Raw genomic sequence first — 22,159 nt, 5'->3', positions numbered from 1 at the left:
ACTCTAAATAATTTTCCAATTACAGTTCAATTATTCTACTACAATCATCGGCTTTCTACGGATCCAATTTTGGGGCTGCTGTACGTATGAAAATTATGCATTCATCAAATTTATGCATAAGCCATGATTCTACAAACATGTGAACCGAATACTATGACAGTCAAACCCTTCTTTATTTGATGTGCATGATTCAATATGGATGAGCCGGACTATGGCTGTAATGAGCTGAAAAATATTCATTAACCCGTTGAAGACGAGTCCCCGAGTACTCCCCGGCAGCCGCGGCAGGTGTCTATGAGAAATGCATGCTGTAGCAAAATCAGCCCGTCCTCAATGGGTTAATGGGAATTGATCTCATATTATATAAAGCAAGGAATTGATAGTGAATCCCCAACAACTTGTGCAACTGGGTTTTATGCAATCTGTTCTTCTTTGTTTGGTTGTTGTTTCTTATTGAGGGGTGGGATAAGAATAAGAGGAGGCCTATTCAGCCCGAGTCAATTTTTTCATCGTGAGAGAAATACTACGCCAAAAAGAAAGCATGGGTCACATAGATATAAAAGCGCTAGTGTTGCAAAATGAGGAAGGAGGACAATAGACTTTGGTGACAGGGTTTGTCTCGGGAACTCGGTGCTGGGATTCCACCTACCTTTGTATCTCCTGACGACTGTGTGACCTTTGCCCTTTTCAGCTCCAATCTGATGAACTGTGGTGGGCGGGGTGCTCCTGTATTCGCCAATGTCTTGTTCTCCTGTGAAAGAATAAGGATGGGAAAGCCACAAAATTAATGCTCGTAACATTATGCTCATTAGCACAGATGAACAAATGTGTACAGGTAACTTCAATGACTTGATTACTCAGTAGTTTATTATTTGCTTTCCAATTAACTGCACAATTGTTTAAGGCTACTCTGGAATTAGAATTTCTATTCATCATCAATGAAATTGTGTCAAGAATATGTCGAGTCTCATTTCTGCATGTTTCATTGCACACATCAAGTAATAACCTCTTTAAGCAATCATGAAAGCAAGACATTGTCTACCAACATTTTGATATACTTTCCAGAACTAATCTCGGGACATCAAATCGTGCCATAGCACCCATTCTGGGTTTTTGTGTGTGTTTGTTTTGTTTTTTTCTACCATAAATGCAATAGTCTCTTACCTGCATGGTTGACTTGTGGATATCGCTTAGTTGCCTTGGTACTCTCGCCATTGATATTGTAGGGGGTAGACTGGGGGATGACCCGGCGGGGCGGTATCTTACTGACCGCCCCACCCCGTCTGCCTGTTGCCTTGGGGATGTATGACACCTGAAAAACAGAATAGACAAAGATATGTAAAAAGGGTGTTGAAAACAAGGGACATCTTACACAAGGTGTTGCCTTCTGTAATATCCTTTCTTTTCACAAGCTTAGTTTTTTACTTCACAGGTGCTGAACAGCTACAAGTTTGTCAAGAAAGTAAAAAGGAGAACACATTGCAGCAGATGAAGTAAATGTAGCATTTCAGAGAGGCATCATGCAAAATAAGAGAGGTATTAAGAAACATTCAACCATTTCAGTATTATGATATTGTGTAATATCATACATGGTGGAAACTCGGTTTTGTGACTGAGTTTGTTCTTGCATTGTACCTCTCCTTGTAGCTGGTTTGTGGATTGGAACATATGTCTTTTTTTCTTCATCTTTTTCTTTCTTCATGACCCTTCTGAAGACATACACAGATTTTGACAAGATATCACATCACACAAGCCAAAGGAAGCTAAAACAGAGACAGTACGGACATACATCAACTTGTATTTCTGGATTAATAGAAAGAGACTACACGAAGGTATCTTAGACTCCACAGACAAGCTGTTCTTTCATCAGGGAGCTTTACATTTGCGAAACACGGACGTTAAGGTGACGGCTGCATTGACCGTTTTTCTCTCTCCCTGCATCTGATGCAAAGTAGCTTTGGATCTGGCAAAGATGCAACCTAAACAAAGTAAAGTAGTGTCCAAACATGTAGTTCGTCATAATGGCATCAAGTAGCTCTCTGCGTCATGAATTTGAGCTGACTCTAAAATAGCCCAGAACCGTCATGAAAATGCAGAGGACACAAACTCGATTTTGAAAAACGGTCTTGCACAGTTTTCTTTTTATCTCTCTCTTAACATCCACATCACAAATCTAGAGCTTCCTAGTACTGTAAAAGTGGATATTTTCGTGTGACTCATTTTTCACGCTTGGCCGGGTCGGAAGAGTTTCGCGTGTTTTTGATTCCGCTGAATCAAGACATCACGCACAGGCACATATGGCAAGCAAAAATATTCGCGTGCTTATATTTTCGCGCTAGTTTCTGGTTGCGTGAAATACGCGAAAATTTGAACACCGCGGAAATTTCCACTTTTACAGTATCACAGGATTGATTAATTTGTGAGGAGATTGCAGCACACAGAGCTACTTACCTCCAGAGAGTTTCTGCCTCGCCTCCTATCTGCCAAGCTATTCCTTGAATATGCCTTTTGAGAAGGCTTGCGGCCGGCAATACTCAGACCGTCTGCACCACCATGTGATCTGGTGTCAAATGATCTCACTGAGGAGAGGTCGTCCTGGTCACTCACATGTGATCCAATAGGTGAGCCGGCGAAATGCGTCCGGCTGACCTGCGAGAGTCTACTGTGCGTCAGCAAGCTTTCATGGGAGTTCCTGGGCTCTGTCGTCTCCGTGACAGTCCGCAATGCCACAAACCCTCCGCGCTCATGCAAACTCTGCTTCTCCGGCCTCCCAAACTTCTCCGAAACCTTCTGGGATGTCCTCTTGCGGGCAGCCACCGCAGCAATGTTCTTCGTCCGCTGGATGATCTCCTTCCGTCCCACATCTCCCTCCGACTCACTGAGGTTAAGTTCGTGGAATGACCTGATGGGGTGGGCCAGCACTCCATTGGGAGGGGTGTACGGCCGCTTGGCGGGGTGCCGAGAGCCCCCAGCATTGCTCAGGTCCACAAGGCTCTCGTGCTTGGTGATGGGTGGGGTCGTTGGAGACTGGACCATGACTGTCGGTATGGATCCCTCTCTCAGTTGGCGAGTCCTGGGGCTGGGCTGGAACACCCTAGGCTGACTGTTGCTGGGTTTGCTATGTATGGAGTGAGAGAGAGCATAGTTCACATCATTAGCAAATCTTGACACTATTCTCGCAAAACAAAGCCAATAAGTAATATTTCTGATGTGCAACCCCTGGTTTTATTCCATGTGCAATGTTTTACCAGTTATCCTTGGCCTGTAAACTATAGGCCCTACATAATGACCGAAGCAAAACTTGAAACTCTGCGAGAGTTCTGAAAAATGCACAGTTGTCTCACGTAGACAACTGGGGGGGGGGCCTCCCAGGCCCCCCCCTCCAGATCTCGGCCGTCGACCACGCGATCGCAACAAAAATTGGCACACACATTGCCTATGCTGTAATCTAAAATACCATGACGTAAATTTTTCAAAAAATTATCATTTATGCTAAATTATGCTAATTTATGCATAATGATGCATGAAAACAGACTATTTGGTATAAATCACAAAATAAAGCTCAAAACAGGCACATTTTTTGTGTAAATATTCTTTTTAGTGTCCTTAGCAAATGTTGTAAAAAAAAATTGTGATATCAGAAAAAATTCTAAAGTATTTTATTGTTTTTTGAATTTCTTATGTATTTCGTTGTTTTTTCGACTTTATGTTTTTCATTGTTTTTTTGATGAAATTTGTTCGCGACATCGATCCGAACAAGAAAATATGTTATTCATTGATTTTAATCAACAAAACACAAAAATAATCATGCTTTTATGAAATTTGCCTGCAAGCACAGTTTGCATTGAAATTGTACACGAATTCACGTTTTTGAGCAATTTTTGGTCTGACATGCATGTACATATTTAGATGCGGGAGACTCGAAAGAAAAAAGTCATGAAACGTCGCGGCGATAGCTTTTTGCGATTGCGATACATCGCGCGGAACGTCGAGGGGGGGGCCTCGGAGGCCCCCCCCCCCCCGGCCTAGTTAGGGTTAAGTGAATGGCAAAAACCGGCAGAGGCAAAAGACGAACGAATATTGACTGCTGACCTTTGACCCTGCAAAATAACAACTGCTGACCTTTGACCCTGCAACATTACAACCGCAATTGCCCCGCAAAACTACCTCGTATAGGTAATAATTCAATGTATTTGAATTGTAAAAAGTCTGAAAAGTTGGTTTGGGGCACAGCTAAAAAGTCTGAATTCCGATTAAACTGTCAATTTTAACCACCCAAGTTCATCCCAAACCACACAGAGGAGTTGGCCCCATCCACAACTCTTCCTACATCCAGCTAGACTCACCTCTCAGGATGCGAGTGCTGTGGTCTCTTGTGAGTCTTGCTAGTCTGTTTGATCTCCACAGACTCCTTCTCAGGTGAGTTGCTGTCCTCCCTCTCCTCCTGCATCTGTTTCAACATCTTGAGGTTCAGCGCAGACTTGGCCTGAAACAAAACAAATTAAAGTTGGGAGAGATGGCATTTCATGTCAACACGGCGAAACCAATTTCACAAACAGGGTTGCTACCCTTTGCAGACAAAAATGACTACAAAAATATGAGTGAAACAAATATGTAAATATCATAAAGATAAAGGTCATATTCTACCCCCCCCCCCAAAAAAAAAAATGAATACTGCTCATACAAGGTATGCTCTGTCCAATTTCAGAATAAAGAAATATATTCTTTTATTTAGAGAACATATTTCTTCATATTGGATTAAAAGAAATAAATCCTAGATATTGTAAACACATAATTGGCAGCTCTGCACCCATCACCTTCAATAGAAGTGAGGGTCATCTGAACACCTAGGAAAGACAATGGTTACAGCGCAGTTAATATCACTTGGCCACGACATTTATAACACAGACAACAAAGTACAAGGAAGCAACTGAAATAGTATGCTTCCCTCATCAATATGTTGATGAGTACAACTAGCTGTTTATGTGCCACACCAATCACACAAGTACATAATTCATGGAGGGAAAAAAAAAAATGTGTCTAACAAGCTGAAGGCCTCACCTTGAGGCCCTCCATGTTGTTGTGGTGCTGCATAGAGGAGTGTGCCCTCATGTCCTCATAGAGATCCTCATTGACTCCCATGGCATACTTGTCATACAGCTCATCCAGTTCCATGGAAACAGGAAGACCATGCTCTACACACAACAATAACAACAAACACAGTCAAGATCACGTCTGTCACCATGGCAACAGGATAGCTAAACTTTGTCTGATAATTCACAGCACATCATCCGCTAGAAACCCGTCACTTCAGAATACCCGAAACTTGAAATGAAGGTTCATTGACCTGCTCTGATAAAGGTCAACCACATCTGTAACTCCTCATCATTGCTACTACCACAGAAAAGTCACATACACTCACTGCTTTTTGTTTGCTTCTCATGGTTTATCAGTTGCAGTCATTGTTTTGAGGAACTACTGGAAATCTTAAAACAAAAAATTTGAAATGTGAAGCACATTATTTTGTTATATTTGCCTGCTAAAAGAAATAGTTTTGTTCATGGAAATCACATGAATTCAACACAGTTCAAAATACTCCAAAACATATTTGCTACGTGCACTACATGTAATGAAGCTAATAAGATATTGATACACATGCCGGAAAACAGATACAAGGTAAAGATGTGAGAACACGCAGTAATTAACAAATCAGAATTAAGCTACTTTCAACTTCTCCCTTGTCCTGCTGCTTAAATCTTGTCACATTATCAAATGCCCTATTTCATTCACTTGTAAAAGGAGTCCTGTGATTATTGACAGTACATGAGTCTTGCGGAAATCGCCATCTATATACACCAGAGGGCATGTGATAACTCTCTGACAAAGACTCAAGCACAAGAGGACTACAGTGCAATGTTGAGAATGAAAGATCAAAATCTGTCCTTGGAAACAATCTCTAATGCACACCAGTTAAAAAAGAAGTTACTGATTCAGTAATCCTCCATGAGGTACAACAATTGTACCCAGAGGGAGGCCTCACCTGAAATAATCTTGCGCTGCTCGCTGATGATCTGGTCACAGACCTGCTTGTGCTTCTCGTAGCGAACAATGATACCCTCCTTCTGTTCACACATGTGTCTGTCCATGAGGGCCCTGGACTTGAGCTCGGTGTCTGGGGGAAGGGGTGGGTCAAGGAAAAGTAGAACTCTCCCAAAAGAGTGAGCAAAGATAACTCTATCCCCAAGATCTGTATGTAAGTCATAAATCAGAGGGACTGTACTTTGGGGAGACTATGTATTGTAAAGGTTGTCAATTAGAAGATGTTTTTGGGGATCCTCATAATGCATCTGTAAACCCTCACACAACAGGCTCTTGCAAGCGGAGAAGACTTTAAAGGACAAGTTCACCTTCATAAACATAAGGACTGAGAGAATGTAGCAATATTAGTAGAACACATCATTGAAAGTTTGAGGAAAATCGCACAATCCGTTCAAAAGTTATAAATGTTTGAAGTTTTTGTGCAGTAACCGCTGGATGAGAAGACTACTGCAGTGTGTGAATAACTTAGATGTCACATGCGTACAACAATATAAGGAAAATATAAAGAGAATTTCACAAAATTTCATCTTTTGAAAAAAGTACACATTCCCCCGACTCGTTACCGACAAATGTTATGGGTAATATTATTCCCCCTGCCTTTAGAAAGAGGCAATTCAAGAGCTCTATTATTATGCGAAAAAAGTGAAAATATGTTGAATTTTTTGACATTTTCTTTGTACTGTTGTACGCATATGACTCACAAGCTGTAGTAGTCTCCTCATCCAGCGGTTCCAACACAAAAATTTTAAAAATTCATAACTTTTGCATCGATTGCCCAATTTTCCTCAAACTTTCACTGATGTGTTCTACTAATATTGTTGTATTCTCTCAATCCTTATGTTTATGAAGGTGAACTTGTCCTTTAAAACATCTACAGACTTCTTTCAGCCAACTTCCTAATCCGTGCGAAGGATCCAAACCGTATCATGCATTGGTGCACATAATTGCCGAGGGGAAAAAACTATTCTAGCAGGCCAACAATGGACATACACTTGAAGTTATGGTTTACTAAAGTACCGCGGTGGACAGCGAATGAAGATCAATTCAATCATACAGCCATAATGTCTGTCTGTCGATTCCCTTAGAGACACATAGCACAGTTTAAAATTTCTTATGGTTAATGAAGGTCTAAACTCTTCACATTAGGACCGACATTTTCCCCCACACCAAAATATCAGAGTAAAATGACAATGGCTTGTATGTTCTTGTTCTTTTTTTTTTATGAGCATGACTTTGGCTGAAATACCTCACATGCACATTCTCTGTGGTTGCACCAAATTTCTCCTACAGATTGTACTCAATACAGAATGTCACAAACATTGATAAGCTACCCATTGAGCTAAACAGCGAGAAATCATAGCAAGTCTTGTACTCTCTTCTAAAATGTACCTTTTATTAAATGCTGTGGATTAAGTTGTCCAATTGAAGACTTTGACTGGTGGGAGCTCAATATGACCATATATTAATGCAGAGTCATATCTATGAGTATGGCTTCAGATGCCATCTGTAAGCTACACAGAGCTCTATGCAAACTATTAATTTATAAAAGCAATTGATTACTAATGAATGACAGAATTCATCCCACACAGATCTGTGTATGCCCGGAATGTTGCAATCTCTACATGACATGAGATGAAAAAAAGGATACTCTCAATCTCAAGCTCATGCACTTTGCACAGCATCTCCAGCAGTTCTCTCTGCTCTTCACTGGTGATCTTCTTTGGCAAGACCTGTAACCATGGCAACACAATGAAACGAAAGGGGGGGGGGGATAAAGCGGGACAGAGATAGTAAATTATATCTAAACCTTTAATTCAGTAAGATATTAAACCTCATTAAACTACACTCTCTAACAAAAACACACACAAACACAGTAATACACATACACAAACAAACTCCCAAAAAGAATCACACTGATTTTGTGTCAATAAAAGTTTGTTGAACTTTTTATGAATCCCTACTTGCATTGCAACCCCATTCACTCTTGAAATCATGAGTAAAATAAATTAATGAGTTCACTGAAGTCACTAATTCATTTCTCTGCCCTGCCCTCTCCCAATTGGAAAAAAAAAAATTGTTTGAAATCTTTAATCACTAAGGCTTTGTTTTCAATCCCAAGCACCAAACCCACTCCAACAAGTATGTAGTAATCAATAATTCCCTCCAAACTTGGACCAACAACAACCAAAAACAGAGACAATTTGGCACCCCATTTCCGCACCTCTTCCAGGCTTGTTGCCGCCTGACGGACATTCTCCAGTTGCTTCTCTAGCTTCTTCCGTTCGGAGTCCTTCTTCTTGCTGGCCAGCACGGCTGTGGTCAAGCTGTCCCGAGCCGTCACAATCTCCTCTGGCTCTGGTGACTCAAAGCCGTTCATATCAGCCTCCAGGTCCTTTTCCAAGGCTCGCTCTGATAGATTTTGATAAAAGACAGAAGAGCATTGTTAGTATGTCCCTTAACATGGCACAAAACCATGCACTTTTTAAAAATGTATTTTACTGCATGTTCATGTGTGTGTGCAATGTATAATGCTTAGAGGATAAAATACAGAATACGTAGTAATTAGAGTACAAATTAGAATTAAAAATTTTGGCAATTTGTATTCTTATGCACAATCAAGAGTGATTCATTACACATTTAGTTGATACATTCCTAATATTAGCACACACCCAATTTGCTACCTATTGTGGTTAGTAACAATCAAACTCAAAGAACCGAAGTCTACATTTAGAATCCCAGTCCCAAACTCAAAAAGGTTATCTAAGCGAAATCCATGGTTTAGATTTAGCCCATGGACTTAAATAAGTACAAAGTAGGCGTAACTTGCACATGTATGCGATGTCAGTATACATTTATTATTCGATGTCTGCTGGCACTCTTGATAAATCATTTAAGTAATCAGATTTAAAGACTCGATACCATGAGGATACCATGGAATGGGAAGGCTGGCTTGGCTTGGATATACTGTATTTGAGAATACCTGTACTGAATTGTGTGCAGTTTAATCACTGAACTCTTTACGAGTACACACACAGCCCAAGAATCTTGACTGCTTTTCGATGAGGGTACGCTTCGATGAACACATTTGCTGACAGATGCTATTCATAGTTTTTTAATGAAATCCAGTGGGCAGTGAATGGAGATCAATTCAATCAGACCACCATGTTTCCACACACTGCTGGGTCCTTAAACTACCTTTGTGAATTAAGAGCCAGAGTGTTAAGCTGGGATTGAGAGACAACCCCCCTGTACTTACCTTTCTCCCTGTTATCCAGACTGGTATTACTCAGGATGTGAGCCTTATCCCGAGCATGCTGCCTTATCTTCTCTTGCTCAAAGCTAGGAAGGAAGAGGGAAAAGTACACAGTAATGTTGGGGAAAAAATGAGTGCATACATTCAGAAGATTTCTTTCAATTACAGTGTGGGAGGCTTTGATAATCTTTTGATAATATTGATTTATTTTTTGCACAATACTCAGTTAACATTTTCTGAAATGTCTTTAATTCTCACTGCGCTCATCTAATCTACTTTTTTCTATTTTGGGGAAGAAAAAGGACCAACACTGGGGATGCATATTACACAGTTAGATCCAGTAAAAGGTAATAACGGCTTCCAATTACATAATGCATTAAGATGTGATACCAAGAGTGCATACACAACTACCGTTACTCACCTTGAACCTAACACTTTCATTAGAATTATGGTTGCAATACTCACAGCTCACAAAGAAGAGAGGAAACAATCAATTCCTAAAGGTGGAGAAATCATGTGCTATTGATGGAATTTCTTCATGAAGCAGTGACCAACATCTCCACATCTCAGATGGCGTGAAAATTGCCACAAGGGAATCAGTCTAATAACGAAGGTCATAGGTCAACAGATCGGTCAACTCACTCGGCGACGATGGCCTGGTAGCGCTCGGCGTCCATGGAGAGCTCCCACGTCTCCTGCTCCACATCCATCAGTCTCTGGCGGATGCCCATCTGGGCCTGGAAGTTGGTGATGAGCTGGTGCCGGAGGTTGTCCATCTCCTCCTGGCTGTGCTGGCTAGACAACTGACCCACACCAGCTGTAAGAACATGTCACAACCAAATGACTCATGTCAGTGAAGGGGAAACTACCTTTTGTTCCAACAAAGCATTGTTGTAATGATTTTGTGTATGTATTATCTTATACGTTGATTGTACCACTACATGTTTCTCTGTATATCATATGGACTCGCTGAAAAACAGCCTAACGGCTGAGTACAAATATCTTAACCCGTGTTTAAGTAAAACAAACAAACAAACAAATAAACACTGTGGGGCAGCTCAGACAGATATACATTCTTCCTAGTAGTATATAGTATAAACTTTTGCAGTAAGAATTTGGTGAGTTAGATTCAAGATCTGGGGTCTATTTTGAATCGCATGAGTCACAACAACTCTAACTTACAATTTTAGCAAACATCGTGGCAACAGGTTGAGGTCTTGAAATCTGGTTGATTCTGGTTTTGGTTATTCTCATTGGAGTTAGTTACAATCACACCAGTCTTCTGTACAACATGACACTTCAGTAACAACACTTCTATCTGAGAGGCACAAGAGTTTATCTCACAAAGATTGTTTGAAAATCCTTAAACAGTCAAATTAAATAACAGAATATCACACAGATATGGACTGCTTTTCAGGGCACTGCTGATATTATTGCCCTGCTCGAGGGATCTCAACTCATACTATGACAAGGAGATTCCAAGGGGAAATAACATCAATAATGCCCTGAATAAAGGCAGTCAACATATGAATATATATCAAATATGATTAGAAGATCGAGATCATGCTAGCCAGTTCACACATCAAATGCTGCCATAAATGTTGTGATTGCAAGGACAATTAAGGTGGCACCTCTCGCGCTATGGAAGCCAAGCATTTACGGTACATGTACACACTAAAAAGAGGGCAGTTTAGTGCTATGGGTTTGTTTGGCACTATGAGGCAGTTAAGTACTATGATGCTGTGGGCAATATGTTGAAATTAAGCCCCAAATTTCAACCAATCAGAATCAAGGATTCATCAAATGAGGTATACAAATAATGAATATGGGGCCACATCCTTCAAACTCACAGTGCATGCTCTCCGTCTGTCGATCACTGTTCTGGTGCTCAGCAATCTTTCCCTTCAGTCTTTCTATCTCTTGTTTCAGCTCTGTGATGATGTTGGTATACTGGGCGATGTGGTAGTTCACATTCATCTGGTTTGGTTTCACCTGTCATTGGATATGAAGGTCACACAAACAAACCTGACACCTTAAGAATATTCATAACATTAAAACCACACCTCAGTAAATTCTAATGCCATTGAAGCTTTCAGAAATCATAATTTTACATTCTTTTTTTTTAATCCACAGCTGTAGCCCATAATGATTCATTCTTGTCCAAAGTGAAGTGAGTCAATAAATGCACTTTACTGAGTACTTCTCCTAAGAGAAAGCAGACTCTCAACTATCTGCTGGCAAAAATGAATGAATAAATAAATAAATAAATAAATAAATAAAAAATAACCAACAAGTTCTAACAGCAAGCAATATTGACAAGAAAGAATCATCACAATATTCATAATCCATCTTCAGGTTTAATCAACCTTGATTCAGTAGGCCTTATATCCAGCAAAGGGTTTTGACCCTAACCCACCTTGAGTTTGATCTTCTTGGCTCTGTCGGCATACAGCAATGTATTCTTCGACTCCTCAAACAGGTAGTCGGCAGGACTAATGTTGGCAATCATCACAGTGCGGCAGTTCCCCCCGAGGGAGTCCTTCAGGAGCCGTGTCAGCTTGCTGTCACGGTAGTTGACATACTTGCCTCCGAGGCACAGGGCATTGATACAGTTGCCAAGGGCGAGGAGTGAGCGGTTGATGTGAGCACCTTCTATCATGCGTTTGCCACGATTCTGTGAAGGGGGAAAGGTAGTCAACAAGGAATGGTCACAAATGGCGTGTACCTGCATGGATCAAACTCACCAAACCCTTCACAACCCATTTGTGGTGTTCATGCTACCAGCACAAACAAAAATTGAAATATGACAAGATTAATACATCTATCCTCACTGGGGCCACAAGACCTCATATCTACAAAATGTCAAATGTTCAGGAGAGCAAAAAAACATGGCAGCCAAAGCACTGCATCAAATGGGAGAGCCGTTCCTTTGGCATGCCATGGTGGCATTATTTTGGGGGCAAGACACCTAGGATTTGGACAGGACATGACTTAATCTGACCATTAATCCAAAAAAGTCATTTTCACCAAAATTTCAGATACGAGGTCTTGTCGCCCCAGCGACCTCACCAGTTTAAATTCTACACTGGGTACATTAAAGGAAATGGAAATGCAACCCTAAGTGAACACTTTCTATGAACACCCAATGATAGACTTTCTACCTGCAGCATGCGATAAACTAACACACAAGTTCAACATCAGTTTCGTTAAGGTTGGTTTCTCTATCTTTTTTTTTCCTTCTCATATCTAAAGCAATTGTTGTCCTCTGCCATCCATTGGAGGTGGTTGCTGCTGTTGTACAATCCACACCTAGGAGCAACCTATGTAGAAGAATAATAAAATCATTTCTAATGTCTTGGAACAAATTACCAGTAAACCACAGAGTTATATGTAGGGCTGCGACTCCAGGACACCTAGTTTTTTTCCTTAATTTTTTGTTGTTTACTGGCTGGATATGTTTTACTCCAGCAATCATAAATATGACCTGTGGAGAAAAATATTTGGGAAAAGGTAAGAGGGAGAAATAATTCCTAGATAAGACAGGAAGTCAGACACCAGAGAAAAACATCCAGCCTTACCTTTGTCTGGGATGCCCTCTCTGAGCCGGCGAGGTCAATCATGAAGAGCTTGCCGATGCGGATGGCCTGCATGGTGCCACGCACTCGGTTCCTCTCCCGGATGGTCACCTGGAGAACGGCGTGGGAGCGTGAGGAGGTTTTGTTGGCGGCCGTTGGCTCCTGGGTCCGCTCCTTGTTGCCTTGCATCAGGAGATTCATGATCTATGGGGAATATCAAAGTGGGAGCAAAATATAAATAAAAGTGATGAACTTTGTTGTTGTGAACACTTCCTTGTTCTGTGTTTACTTCACAGCTTGCCCAAAATTGTTGGTTGACTAGTACAGCTTCCAAAGAGTGTCAAGATTTAAAAAAAAAATGCACACTTTTATCAGTTATATTAGAGTTTCTATTGTTCTGTAGGAAAGGGTCATATATCTGCATATTAGTGAGTTTTTCCTCTGTTTCCTTCTCTTTCATATTTACACATATTATAGAATTAAATATGTCATCATGAGCTGTGAAAAATTATTGTATCTTCTAAGGTTTCTACAGCTAAATGTTACTTTATTACAAAACAATGATTCAGAATACTTTGGAGAAAAAAAAAATATAAAGCATTATATGCACAAACATACATTAAGTGCCAAAAGTAATACATGTTAAAACATTTGCCCTGTCGTTTCAGAAGTAAACATTTTTTCCAGCCTTCACCCCTCCATTGAGATTGCGAGGTTTAGTTCAACTATTTAAGCTTGAACACTGACCTCTGTTGTTGAAGTGGTGGATATCTGCTTGATGCCAGCCACTTGCACGTTCCCTGAGGCATCCTCCCTGAGATCAAGGAACCCCGTCGATGGATTCAATAGATCTCTGATCATCTCATTGTAGATCTGGAGGGGAATAAGTTTGTCAGATGAAGGACAGTAAAAGATTAGGTGCATTCATACAGAATATGATGAAATATTTTGTACAGTAACTTGTAATATGAATGCAAATACACCATGAAATATATCACAAAATACTGTGGTGTTTCGGGAGGCACAATTCATTCTTTGCATGAAATATGTGACCCGCTACAACAAAAAGGTCCTAAAGTCGCCCACGGTCGAAGCCGTGAAAATCGAGTTTGAAATCACAGCATTAAAATTGGTCAAAACTTATGATTTTCTGATTTTGATATATTATTGGAGTCTAACATGTCTTCTATCATCTGTCGAAATTTTGAAGCAAAATGACCAAAGGAATGATAAAAAAAAATAGCGTTTTTCTGAGCCATGTTTTTTTGGCGTTTCAACGAAGCAGAAACTGGTTCGAAAATTTGGATTGAGCGCCACAGAAAGGTTCCGCCCCTAACAACGACCAGAGTGATCTCATTGGTCAGTTTGCCGCTTGCTGCTAACCGAAGCGTGAAGCTCGCACACTGCCCAGTCGACTGGTGCGTGCGGGCGGAGTGCGCTATGCTCAGCCGCTTCTCACATCCTGGTCACTGATTGGTTGGTGAGGAGACCGCCGACGCTGATGTGCTTGAATGAACTCTTTGGGGGTTGCTAGGGTTTACCTTCTATTGTCCAGAGGTGAAAACTAACTTGCGTGTCCCTTGATCGCGATTGCGTCGAAAGGAAGACTTTTAGGGTGCTTTTCTCGAAACATTGATTTTCCAGACGTCTCGACATGCTCTCTTTTAAGCATCGATATCTCCGCAGCCGATTATTTTTATGAAATGTGTTATATATCAATTTAAAGCGGAAAGATTGGGGGATTATATCACGCAATTTTCAAATAATCGACCTCGCCCGACTTTAGGATCATTTTGTTGTAGCGGGTCACATATACATGCCAGATTTGAGTGCGAATCATGTCAAGAGATACCATAGACTATACAGCAGTATATTCCTCACGTGACCCAACACACTTCCGGTCTTTATCACATGGGAGATATATGCATGCTCAGTGATCAGCCCGGAGAGGTGTGCTTTTGCATCAGAAATATCATGGTATTTTGTAAATGCAGAATGGTACCAAGTGAATTACCACATCCCATCATGCCTAGCATGTGTGAACCGACAGGAAGTAAATGTGTCAACTATCAGAATAGCTCCAAGAAAATTGCAGGTCAATATTCTGCAGGCTAATGTGAACAGGAAATGAATTGGTGCACTAATCTGTGATCAGGAAAACATCTTAAGCTTGGATTTTCATCAGGCTGATGTGAAATGGCCTAAGAACAAGAAAAAGACTACATTCACACTATAAACAAACAAAAAGATTAACGAGACATGAAACTCGTCACACTGACGAGTTAGGTGATACGCCTGGGGTCATCAGATGTCGGTCATCTGTGATCGACACAGAAAAGAATGTGATATAGGCACCTTGAAGTTATATTGAGCGTGCATGCAAAACGGTTTCTCTAACCACTCGGCCACGGGACATCCACGGAAACGGTAAGGCCGAAAAAAAAAAATGTATAGATATTACAGGGGGAAAAGGTCAATGCCCACTCAACAATCGTGGCCGCGTGAACATGTATTGCATTGCTAGAAGGAAATGCGGCCTTGTAACGACTGAGGTCGCTGTGCCATTTCTGGCAATTTCAGAAAAATATGTCCCGCAGACATAAAACCTATAATCGGCTGATTTTGATACCTTGCCTTTAATCACAATTTTCAGTGTGATGATGTCATCAAAGTACAAAACAATGACATGGACTTGAAAGACAATTGCTCAAAGTACAACACCTCTGTTGTCGTCATTACATACTATGATCGGTTTGACAGAGTCAGGATGCAACATTTTGCAGCAGTCGAAGCAATGTGGTCTCCAACACAAAACAGAGGGATATTGTGTGTGTGTGTGTGTGTGTGTGTGTGTGTGTGTGTGTGTGTGTGTGTGTGTATAGGTGCGTTTATATACGAACGTAATTTCTACATGGACGAATGTGTAATACACCATTGAAGAAAAAAAAAAGTAAAATAGCTAGGTATTTTGTTTCGTGATCTTGTGGGGTTCGAACCCGCACGAGTGCAACCTCACGTCTCTGAGACGGCGCCCTTAACCACTCGGCCATACGTCTCGACGAGAAAATATGAGGAACGTAAACTTATGTATGTGAAAGATGAATCAGGAATCGATTCGTCCACATTCCATTCTCATTTTCAGTTTTAAACTGCAAAATTGTCAACCTCATGAGAAGATTTCAAAGAACAAAATGCATGATTACTGCAGCTTATTGTCTCAGCTACAACATACTTAAATTTCAGAGGAAATGAAGCAAAATCAGCTGAGATAAAGGTGCTTAAACGTTGTCAAGTCAATGGATGGTTTTAAAAAAAATCACCTCCCATAGACATAACACGTAAACTTGTCCGATTTTGCATCTTTACTTTTAATCACAATTTAAAGTATGATGACGTCATCAAATTTCAAAACCATGACATGGACTTGAAAGGCAAATGTTTAAAGTACAACATATGTGAATTTGGGATAATATTGAGCTTAAACAACAGAGATACAAGCAAATGAATGTCAGAAACAGTACCTCAAAAAAATCAATTCCACTTTTTTTATTCAAAATGACGATATGATCACGTCATCGCGTTTTCCTGGCAATATTGATACTTGGAATGTTATTTACAATTCATATGCTTTTGTAATATGCAATAGAAATTTCGGGTCAACGGACGATTTAAAGAGCTATGGCGAAATAAACAAAGACATGTTTTTTTCACTATATTTGCAGAAAGACGCGCGCACGGAATTTCAACTTTGACGCCAGTGCATTCCTTTGTTATAGGTCAACATCGATCGGAAATCAGTGGATATTGTTACTCAAAGTATCAGGAATCCAAATCAGTCAAAAAAATTGCATTTTCATGTTGGTTACACCCTCTGCGCGCGAAATTGCGCGGACGGATGCGCACGCGAGAAAATGTTTGAAACGCTTAAAATTGTCTGAAACTTCGAGATTTCCCATTGGGAAGTCGTTTTGAGCCTTTTAAAATTTTGACGCGCGCGTAATGAAGACCTGGGTAACTAGCGTTAAAAAGTAAGATAGAGCGTGACCTGAACTTTATGTCCACCGAAAATGATGCAGAAATGACATCTAGTTATGAAGTTATGATCGATCATGTGACAAGGTCCGAAAATCACAAAATGGCACCTAAATGACGTCATAGATATGTTACTGTCATGAAAACCTTATTGTGGCTAGATATTGTTATGAGACATGTTGACTGAAAATTTCATGTCATTCCGTAATGTCATTGTTGAGATATTGACGACACAAAATTGTCCAGAAAGAAAGAAGAATAAAAAAAAATAAAGAGAGATTTTGACAATCACAATAGGTGATACGCTGATAGCGTATCACCTAAATATATTAAAGTGTGGCACCACCATACCTCGAGGTACGACATAGTGACATTGAAGATCTTCTCCTCTTTCTTGGACTCCATCTCCGTGAAGAGATCATTGAGTGCCCTCGCCATGATGCCAGGTTCATGGTCTGTGCCAAGCATGGTATAAGTCTTCCCAGCACCTACAGGGCAGAAAGGAGAAGTGAGGGAGAGCATTAAAACCACAAACACACACACACACACACACAGAGCCTGCTTGCTACAAACCTCAGTCCCCAACTCGATTCATTCAACAGACGCAAATACACTCACACACATGCACACAACTACCAGTGTGGACACATTTTGCGGCACATACATGCACCCAAACACAACCATAAAATGACATTGTCATGAAGAAAACATGAGGAAGAATTATGACCGTAACGTCACTGTTGCAGCTAATATGAAACATTGCATGTACAGATATGAAATACATCACTTGCAGTTTACCAACAAGATCAAGTCTATAAATGGTTGTGATTTAGATTTGCACTATCATTTGTTTAATACACTGATGCAATGTTTGTAATTTGATTACGATTCTGTAATCCAGTTTAAAAAATAAAATAAAATCCTTGAAAGGCAACTGCACTCACAACTCAACAGCATCAAGTGTCTGAGTTCAATATTACTGATAGTGTACAAACATCTTGGGTGAAAGGTCTAAATTGTGACAAAATAAAGGAGAAAATATAAGGAAAAATAATAGGGAGGCCATTTCAACCAGTAAATTAGATTATGGGTGGAGAAAAAGGAAAAGAAAATCCCTACTTTGACTGACTGCATCCTTTAAAGGTAGGGGATACCTTTTACAGACCTCCCAAAATGCAGCAAAAACATTAAATATGAACCTCAGGGGACTTGTTTAGGCCACTGCTGAGAAATTTGGAAGTCAACAGTTATCTACAATTTGAATGATGCACAAAAACTCAACTACTCAGTAGTTCTGTGTGTCAGCCACACTTAAGCCTTTTTGTTGCAGTCTTCTGTATTTTTTATCTATACACACAAATCTTAAAGTATAAGAGCTGGTGTAATAACGTATAGAGTGTGTGGCCAGAATGTATATAGAAATGTTTGTAAGTTTTGATGAACTTTCTTCACAAAATATACATGATGGACACACATGCAGTGCATGGGTATGCAAAGGTAGCCTAGTAATGTACTGGAATTTACGGTGAGCCCCGAAAAAAATTCAATTCAAAATCTAACGGTCAATAAAAATGTACTTAATGTTACCTTCCACTTTCAATACTTTATGGGAGTTTCTAAAATGATACTCTCTTCAACATACCACTGTATTTATACAACTCTTCATTTGAGGCATGCAAATGGGATTCCCTACCTTTAAAACAACTGTTATATACCTTCCAACATTGAACATATAACTCTATGAATTCAACATTTTACTTACAGTCATAAACTACCAACTTTCACCTCCACATCAAACTAGGCCAATTGCTCATACTAAGTGAATTACTTAACACTGCAAATACGTATTACGATAATGGACACTGTGATGGGAACAAATTAAAATGCTCGGTGCTGATTGGCTGGAGCCAGCCATTCTGCCAAGACAGACGAGGACACAGGTATCGTCATCTCTCTGCGCTCATTAGGGTTTGCGACCTTAATAGCCAGATATCAGGGCTATTTGTCTTCCGTAAGAGCCTTCTCCAATGGTTTATTGATAAAAGGTTGACAAGGTTCTCCTATCCAAGGTTTCATCCTCCAAACTGGAGACAATAACAGACAAAAGTCTCATGTAAATTGCATGGATATAGTATCAAGGTTTTAACTCTCACCTAGAGGAGTTAATACACTTCCAGAACTATCTACCCAAGGATAAATTGGGAGTTTATAGTTGTTTGAATATCACAAGTTTCACAGAGACTCAAACTACCCTACTTTTGGTGGGAGATCTCTCGCTTTGAGGTGATTTTTCTCAAGTCTCATGCCGTCCCGCTCCAGAATTTGAATTTTTCCCACAGTAGCTACACGTTTCCCGATTAAGATGTACTTTCTCCCACTTATTAAACATTCTCCCGCCTTACATTACTTTTATAACAATACATTCAAAACTAGAAATGTCGCTACAGCGACTGGTTATACCCCGCCAAACAAGATTTCATAAGCTTTGGTCAAAACAACATTTCATAAGCTTTGGTCAAAAAACTGAGGAAGTAGTTAAATCTGCACGATCTTTCCTTGATCTTCTGCCATTAATATGCCGTTACCATGGCAACATACTTTCGGGTACTGTCAAAAAATGCGTCTTGCACATCTACAACCAAAGGCACACATCTGTACCAAGTTTCATGGAAATTGGGCAAAAACTGAGGAAGTAGTTTGCAACACAAGATTTTCCATCATTTTGGCTCATAATATGTGAGCTGTTACCATGGCAACATACTTTTTGTCACTGTCAAGAAATGTGTCATGCTGACCTATATCCTAAGACAAACATTCAATATGAATTCCATGAGAATTGGAAGAACACTGATGAAGCAGTTTTGCCATGAAGCATTTTGCCCTATATTTTACCAATAACACGCCGTTACCATGGCAACGCACTTTTTGCCACTGCGGAAATATGTGTCTTGCACATTAACATATTCAGATGAACATCTGTACCTAATTTCATAAAAATTGATCAAAAACTGTGGGAGGAGTTTGCGACGCAAGATTTGTACCCATTTTTGCCCATAATATGCCGTTACCATGGCAATGTACTTTTGGGTACTGTCAAAAAATATGTCTTGCACATCTACAACCCAAGGCACACATCTGTGCCAAGTTTTATGGGAATCGGTTGAAAACTGAGGAAGTAGTTCGCGACGCAAGATTTGCAACGGACCGACCGCCCGACCGCCCGACCGCCCGACCGCCCGACCGCCCGACCGTCCGCTGATTCCTATATACCCCCTTCAAACTTCGTTTGGCGGGGGTATAAATATGGCTAAGATAGCACCAGAGTGCATACCGTAGTTCAATCTTACTAAGAGCTTCAATGGGCCCTGGACCCCCGGCTTCACGGAACATTGCGCTTCACGCTCGTGATGTGCGCTATACCGATAAATATAAATGTTGTGCCTAAAGAACTTGTATGTTTGAAAAATCAGAGTCTCCCATTTGCTAAAGGGTTTTGGCAGGAGAATATACATCTCCTTAATGTGATGCTTTGAGTTGGAGTCTCTGGATACTTGGTATCTTCTTTATATTCTTTTTTAGCATATGGAAGGTCTTTATGTCATTCGCCCTGTACATATTTGTGTAAGGAAAGAATACTTTAATAAGCTATTCTGCTCTCTGTAAGAAAATTATAACATGAGAACTGCACCAGCCATGGAAATGCTTCCCTCTGTTTTGTTTTTTTCCATAATTAACTTCCAAGCAACGTACATGGTGGACGCATCGTATCATACATGTACAGAAGCGAGGGTGTTAATAACGCAATTGGACAAATGATGAATGCATTTTGCACGTGTGTAATTGAAAGAGATCTGTTTACAGTGTAATGCACAGATGAATGACGCCATTATGAGGTATGTAGGCGAAAACAACCAACGAAATGACTGCACATGTTTTTCTTTTTCTCATTCTGCCATCATATAACAACCTTGTTTTGGGGTAACTTTTACTTTTTCCCTCAATGAAGTGACGTCAAAAGATGCAAAATTTAATTTCTTCCCCACACCTGTCTGACGAAGCAATAATACCCTCGTTTAATCAAAATATGACGCCAATGTTTCGAATCAGGTGTTTCTGCTGGCCTGGTAGTCCCTACGGCAAAGGCTGGCTGACACGAGCCCTCATGCATAAGGGCTATCAATGACAGCGGGATAAGCAGTGCTCCCGCCCCCAATGTGCGTCAGTTGCTGTGATTCCATCACACACTGAGAGACACCTGTCAGCTAGTGCAGAATATGACGTGCGCACACCTGCCTAATTTGCCAGCACATTTAAGGACGGGACTCTTTTTGTTATTATAATTGTGCCTCAATTTTTCTTACCATTGTGTGTGTGTCGCATTTACAATCTACGCCTACTCTCCTGTGCAATCTGGGTAGTGAAATAGAAACTTGCTCAAAAAGATGTATGGCTCATCTCTCTCGGAAGGTTAGCTGATAAGTAATGAGAGAAACAAGGCGGCCGGGTGTCTGGTATATCAAAGCAGCCGATGAAAGCTGCTTTTGTCCGCGGCATGCTAATTACTTTATGGCAAGGATGAAAGAAGGGCAATGTTGTGATACATAATACGTGACACAACGTGTCCAAACTCTTCCTCCATTTGTTAAAAAAAAAAAAACTAGAAATGTCGCTATGGCGACTGGTATGCCTCCGCCAGCCATAATGCATGATTCTCCTATATAGGTCTATAGTACATGTGGACAATGTGTGGTTACATTTTCACAAAATTGGCAAAATATTAAAATGACATGTTTGTCACAAATGTATTGAATGTTTACCTTATACACTCCTTGACCTATGTTTAATTGGATGAATAGGAGAGCATGTATTTGGGGATTTAAGAACTTTAACTTGACTTTGACCATTTCATAAGTTTATGCACTGAGTAATTTTCAAGGTATGGAGAAAAAGCGCAATTTCTGTATTGAACAGTAAATTGTTATCATTTTCATCTGGCCTTTGATTTATAAGAGAATCACTGTCAGGCAGAACATACATAAATTCAGCATGTACTAAGTTTCAAGATAACTTGAGCCACTTCCGAGATATGGAGAAAGAAGTAAGTTCAGCACTTTCACTTGATCTTTGACCTTTTGACCTTTGACCTTCTTGGCAAAAAAAAAAATCCCAGAGAATCTCTATTGGGTTATACATGCATACA

At 40.3% G+C, this 22,159-nt stretch overlaps 1 protein-coding gene across 1 annotated transcript in view; it reads right to left on the bottom strand.

Annotated features, from left to right (window-relative positions):
- The window catches only part of LOC139727099 (kinesin-like protein KIF19), a 49,291-nt gene that overhangs the window by 694 nt on the left and 26,438 nt on the right, over positions 1-22,159 (bottom strand). Inside the window, exons 5-19 of the mRNA XM_071638081.1 lie at positions 17,311-17,447; positions 13,675-13,800; positions 12,931-13,131; positions 11,769-12,026; positions 11,203-11,344; positions 9,995-10,169; positions 9,356-9,438; positions 8,321-8,508; positions 7,748-7,829; positions 6,041-6,172; positions 5,062-5,195; positions 4,347-4,486; positions 2,452-3,118; positions 1,165-1,312; positions 650-751 (exon numbers count right to left, since the gene is read on the bottom strand). Coding sequence (XP_071494182.1) covers positions 650-751; positions 1,165-1,312; positions 2,452-3,118; positions 4,347-4,486; positions 5,062-5,195; positions 6,041-6,172; positions 7,748-7,829; positions 8,321-8,508; positions 9,356-9,438; positions 9,995-10,169; positions 11,203-11,344; positions 11,769-12,026; positions 12,931-13,131; positions 13,675-13,800; positions 17,311-17,447 — 2,715 coding nt within the window. The remainder of the gene's footprint in view (positions 1-649; positions 752-1,164; positions 1,313-2,451; positions 3,119-4,346; positions 4,487-5,061; positions 5,196-6,040; positions 6,173-7,747; positions 7,830-8,320; positions 8,509-9,355; positions 9,439-9,994; positions 10,170-11,202; positions 11,345-11,768; positions 12,027-12,930; positions 13,132-13,674; positions 13,801-17,310; positions 17,448-22,159) is intronic.

This window comes from Diadema antillarum, unplaced genomic scaffold (genome assembly GCF_040938485.1).
Source record: "Diadema antillarum isolate AM-2024a unplaced genomic scaffold, OU_Dant_1.0 scf00000017, whole genome shotgun sequence".
Lineage (NCBI taxonomy): Eukaryota > Metazoa > Echinodermata > Echinoidea > Diadematoida > Diadematidae > Diadema > Diadema antillarum.
This window is presented reverse-complemented; position numbering and strand designations above follow the sequence as displayed.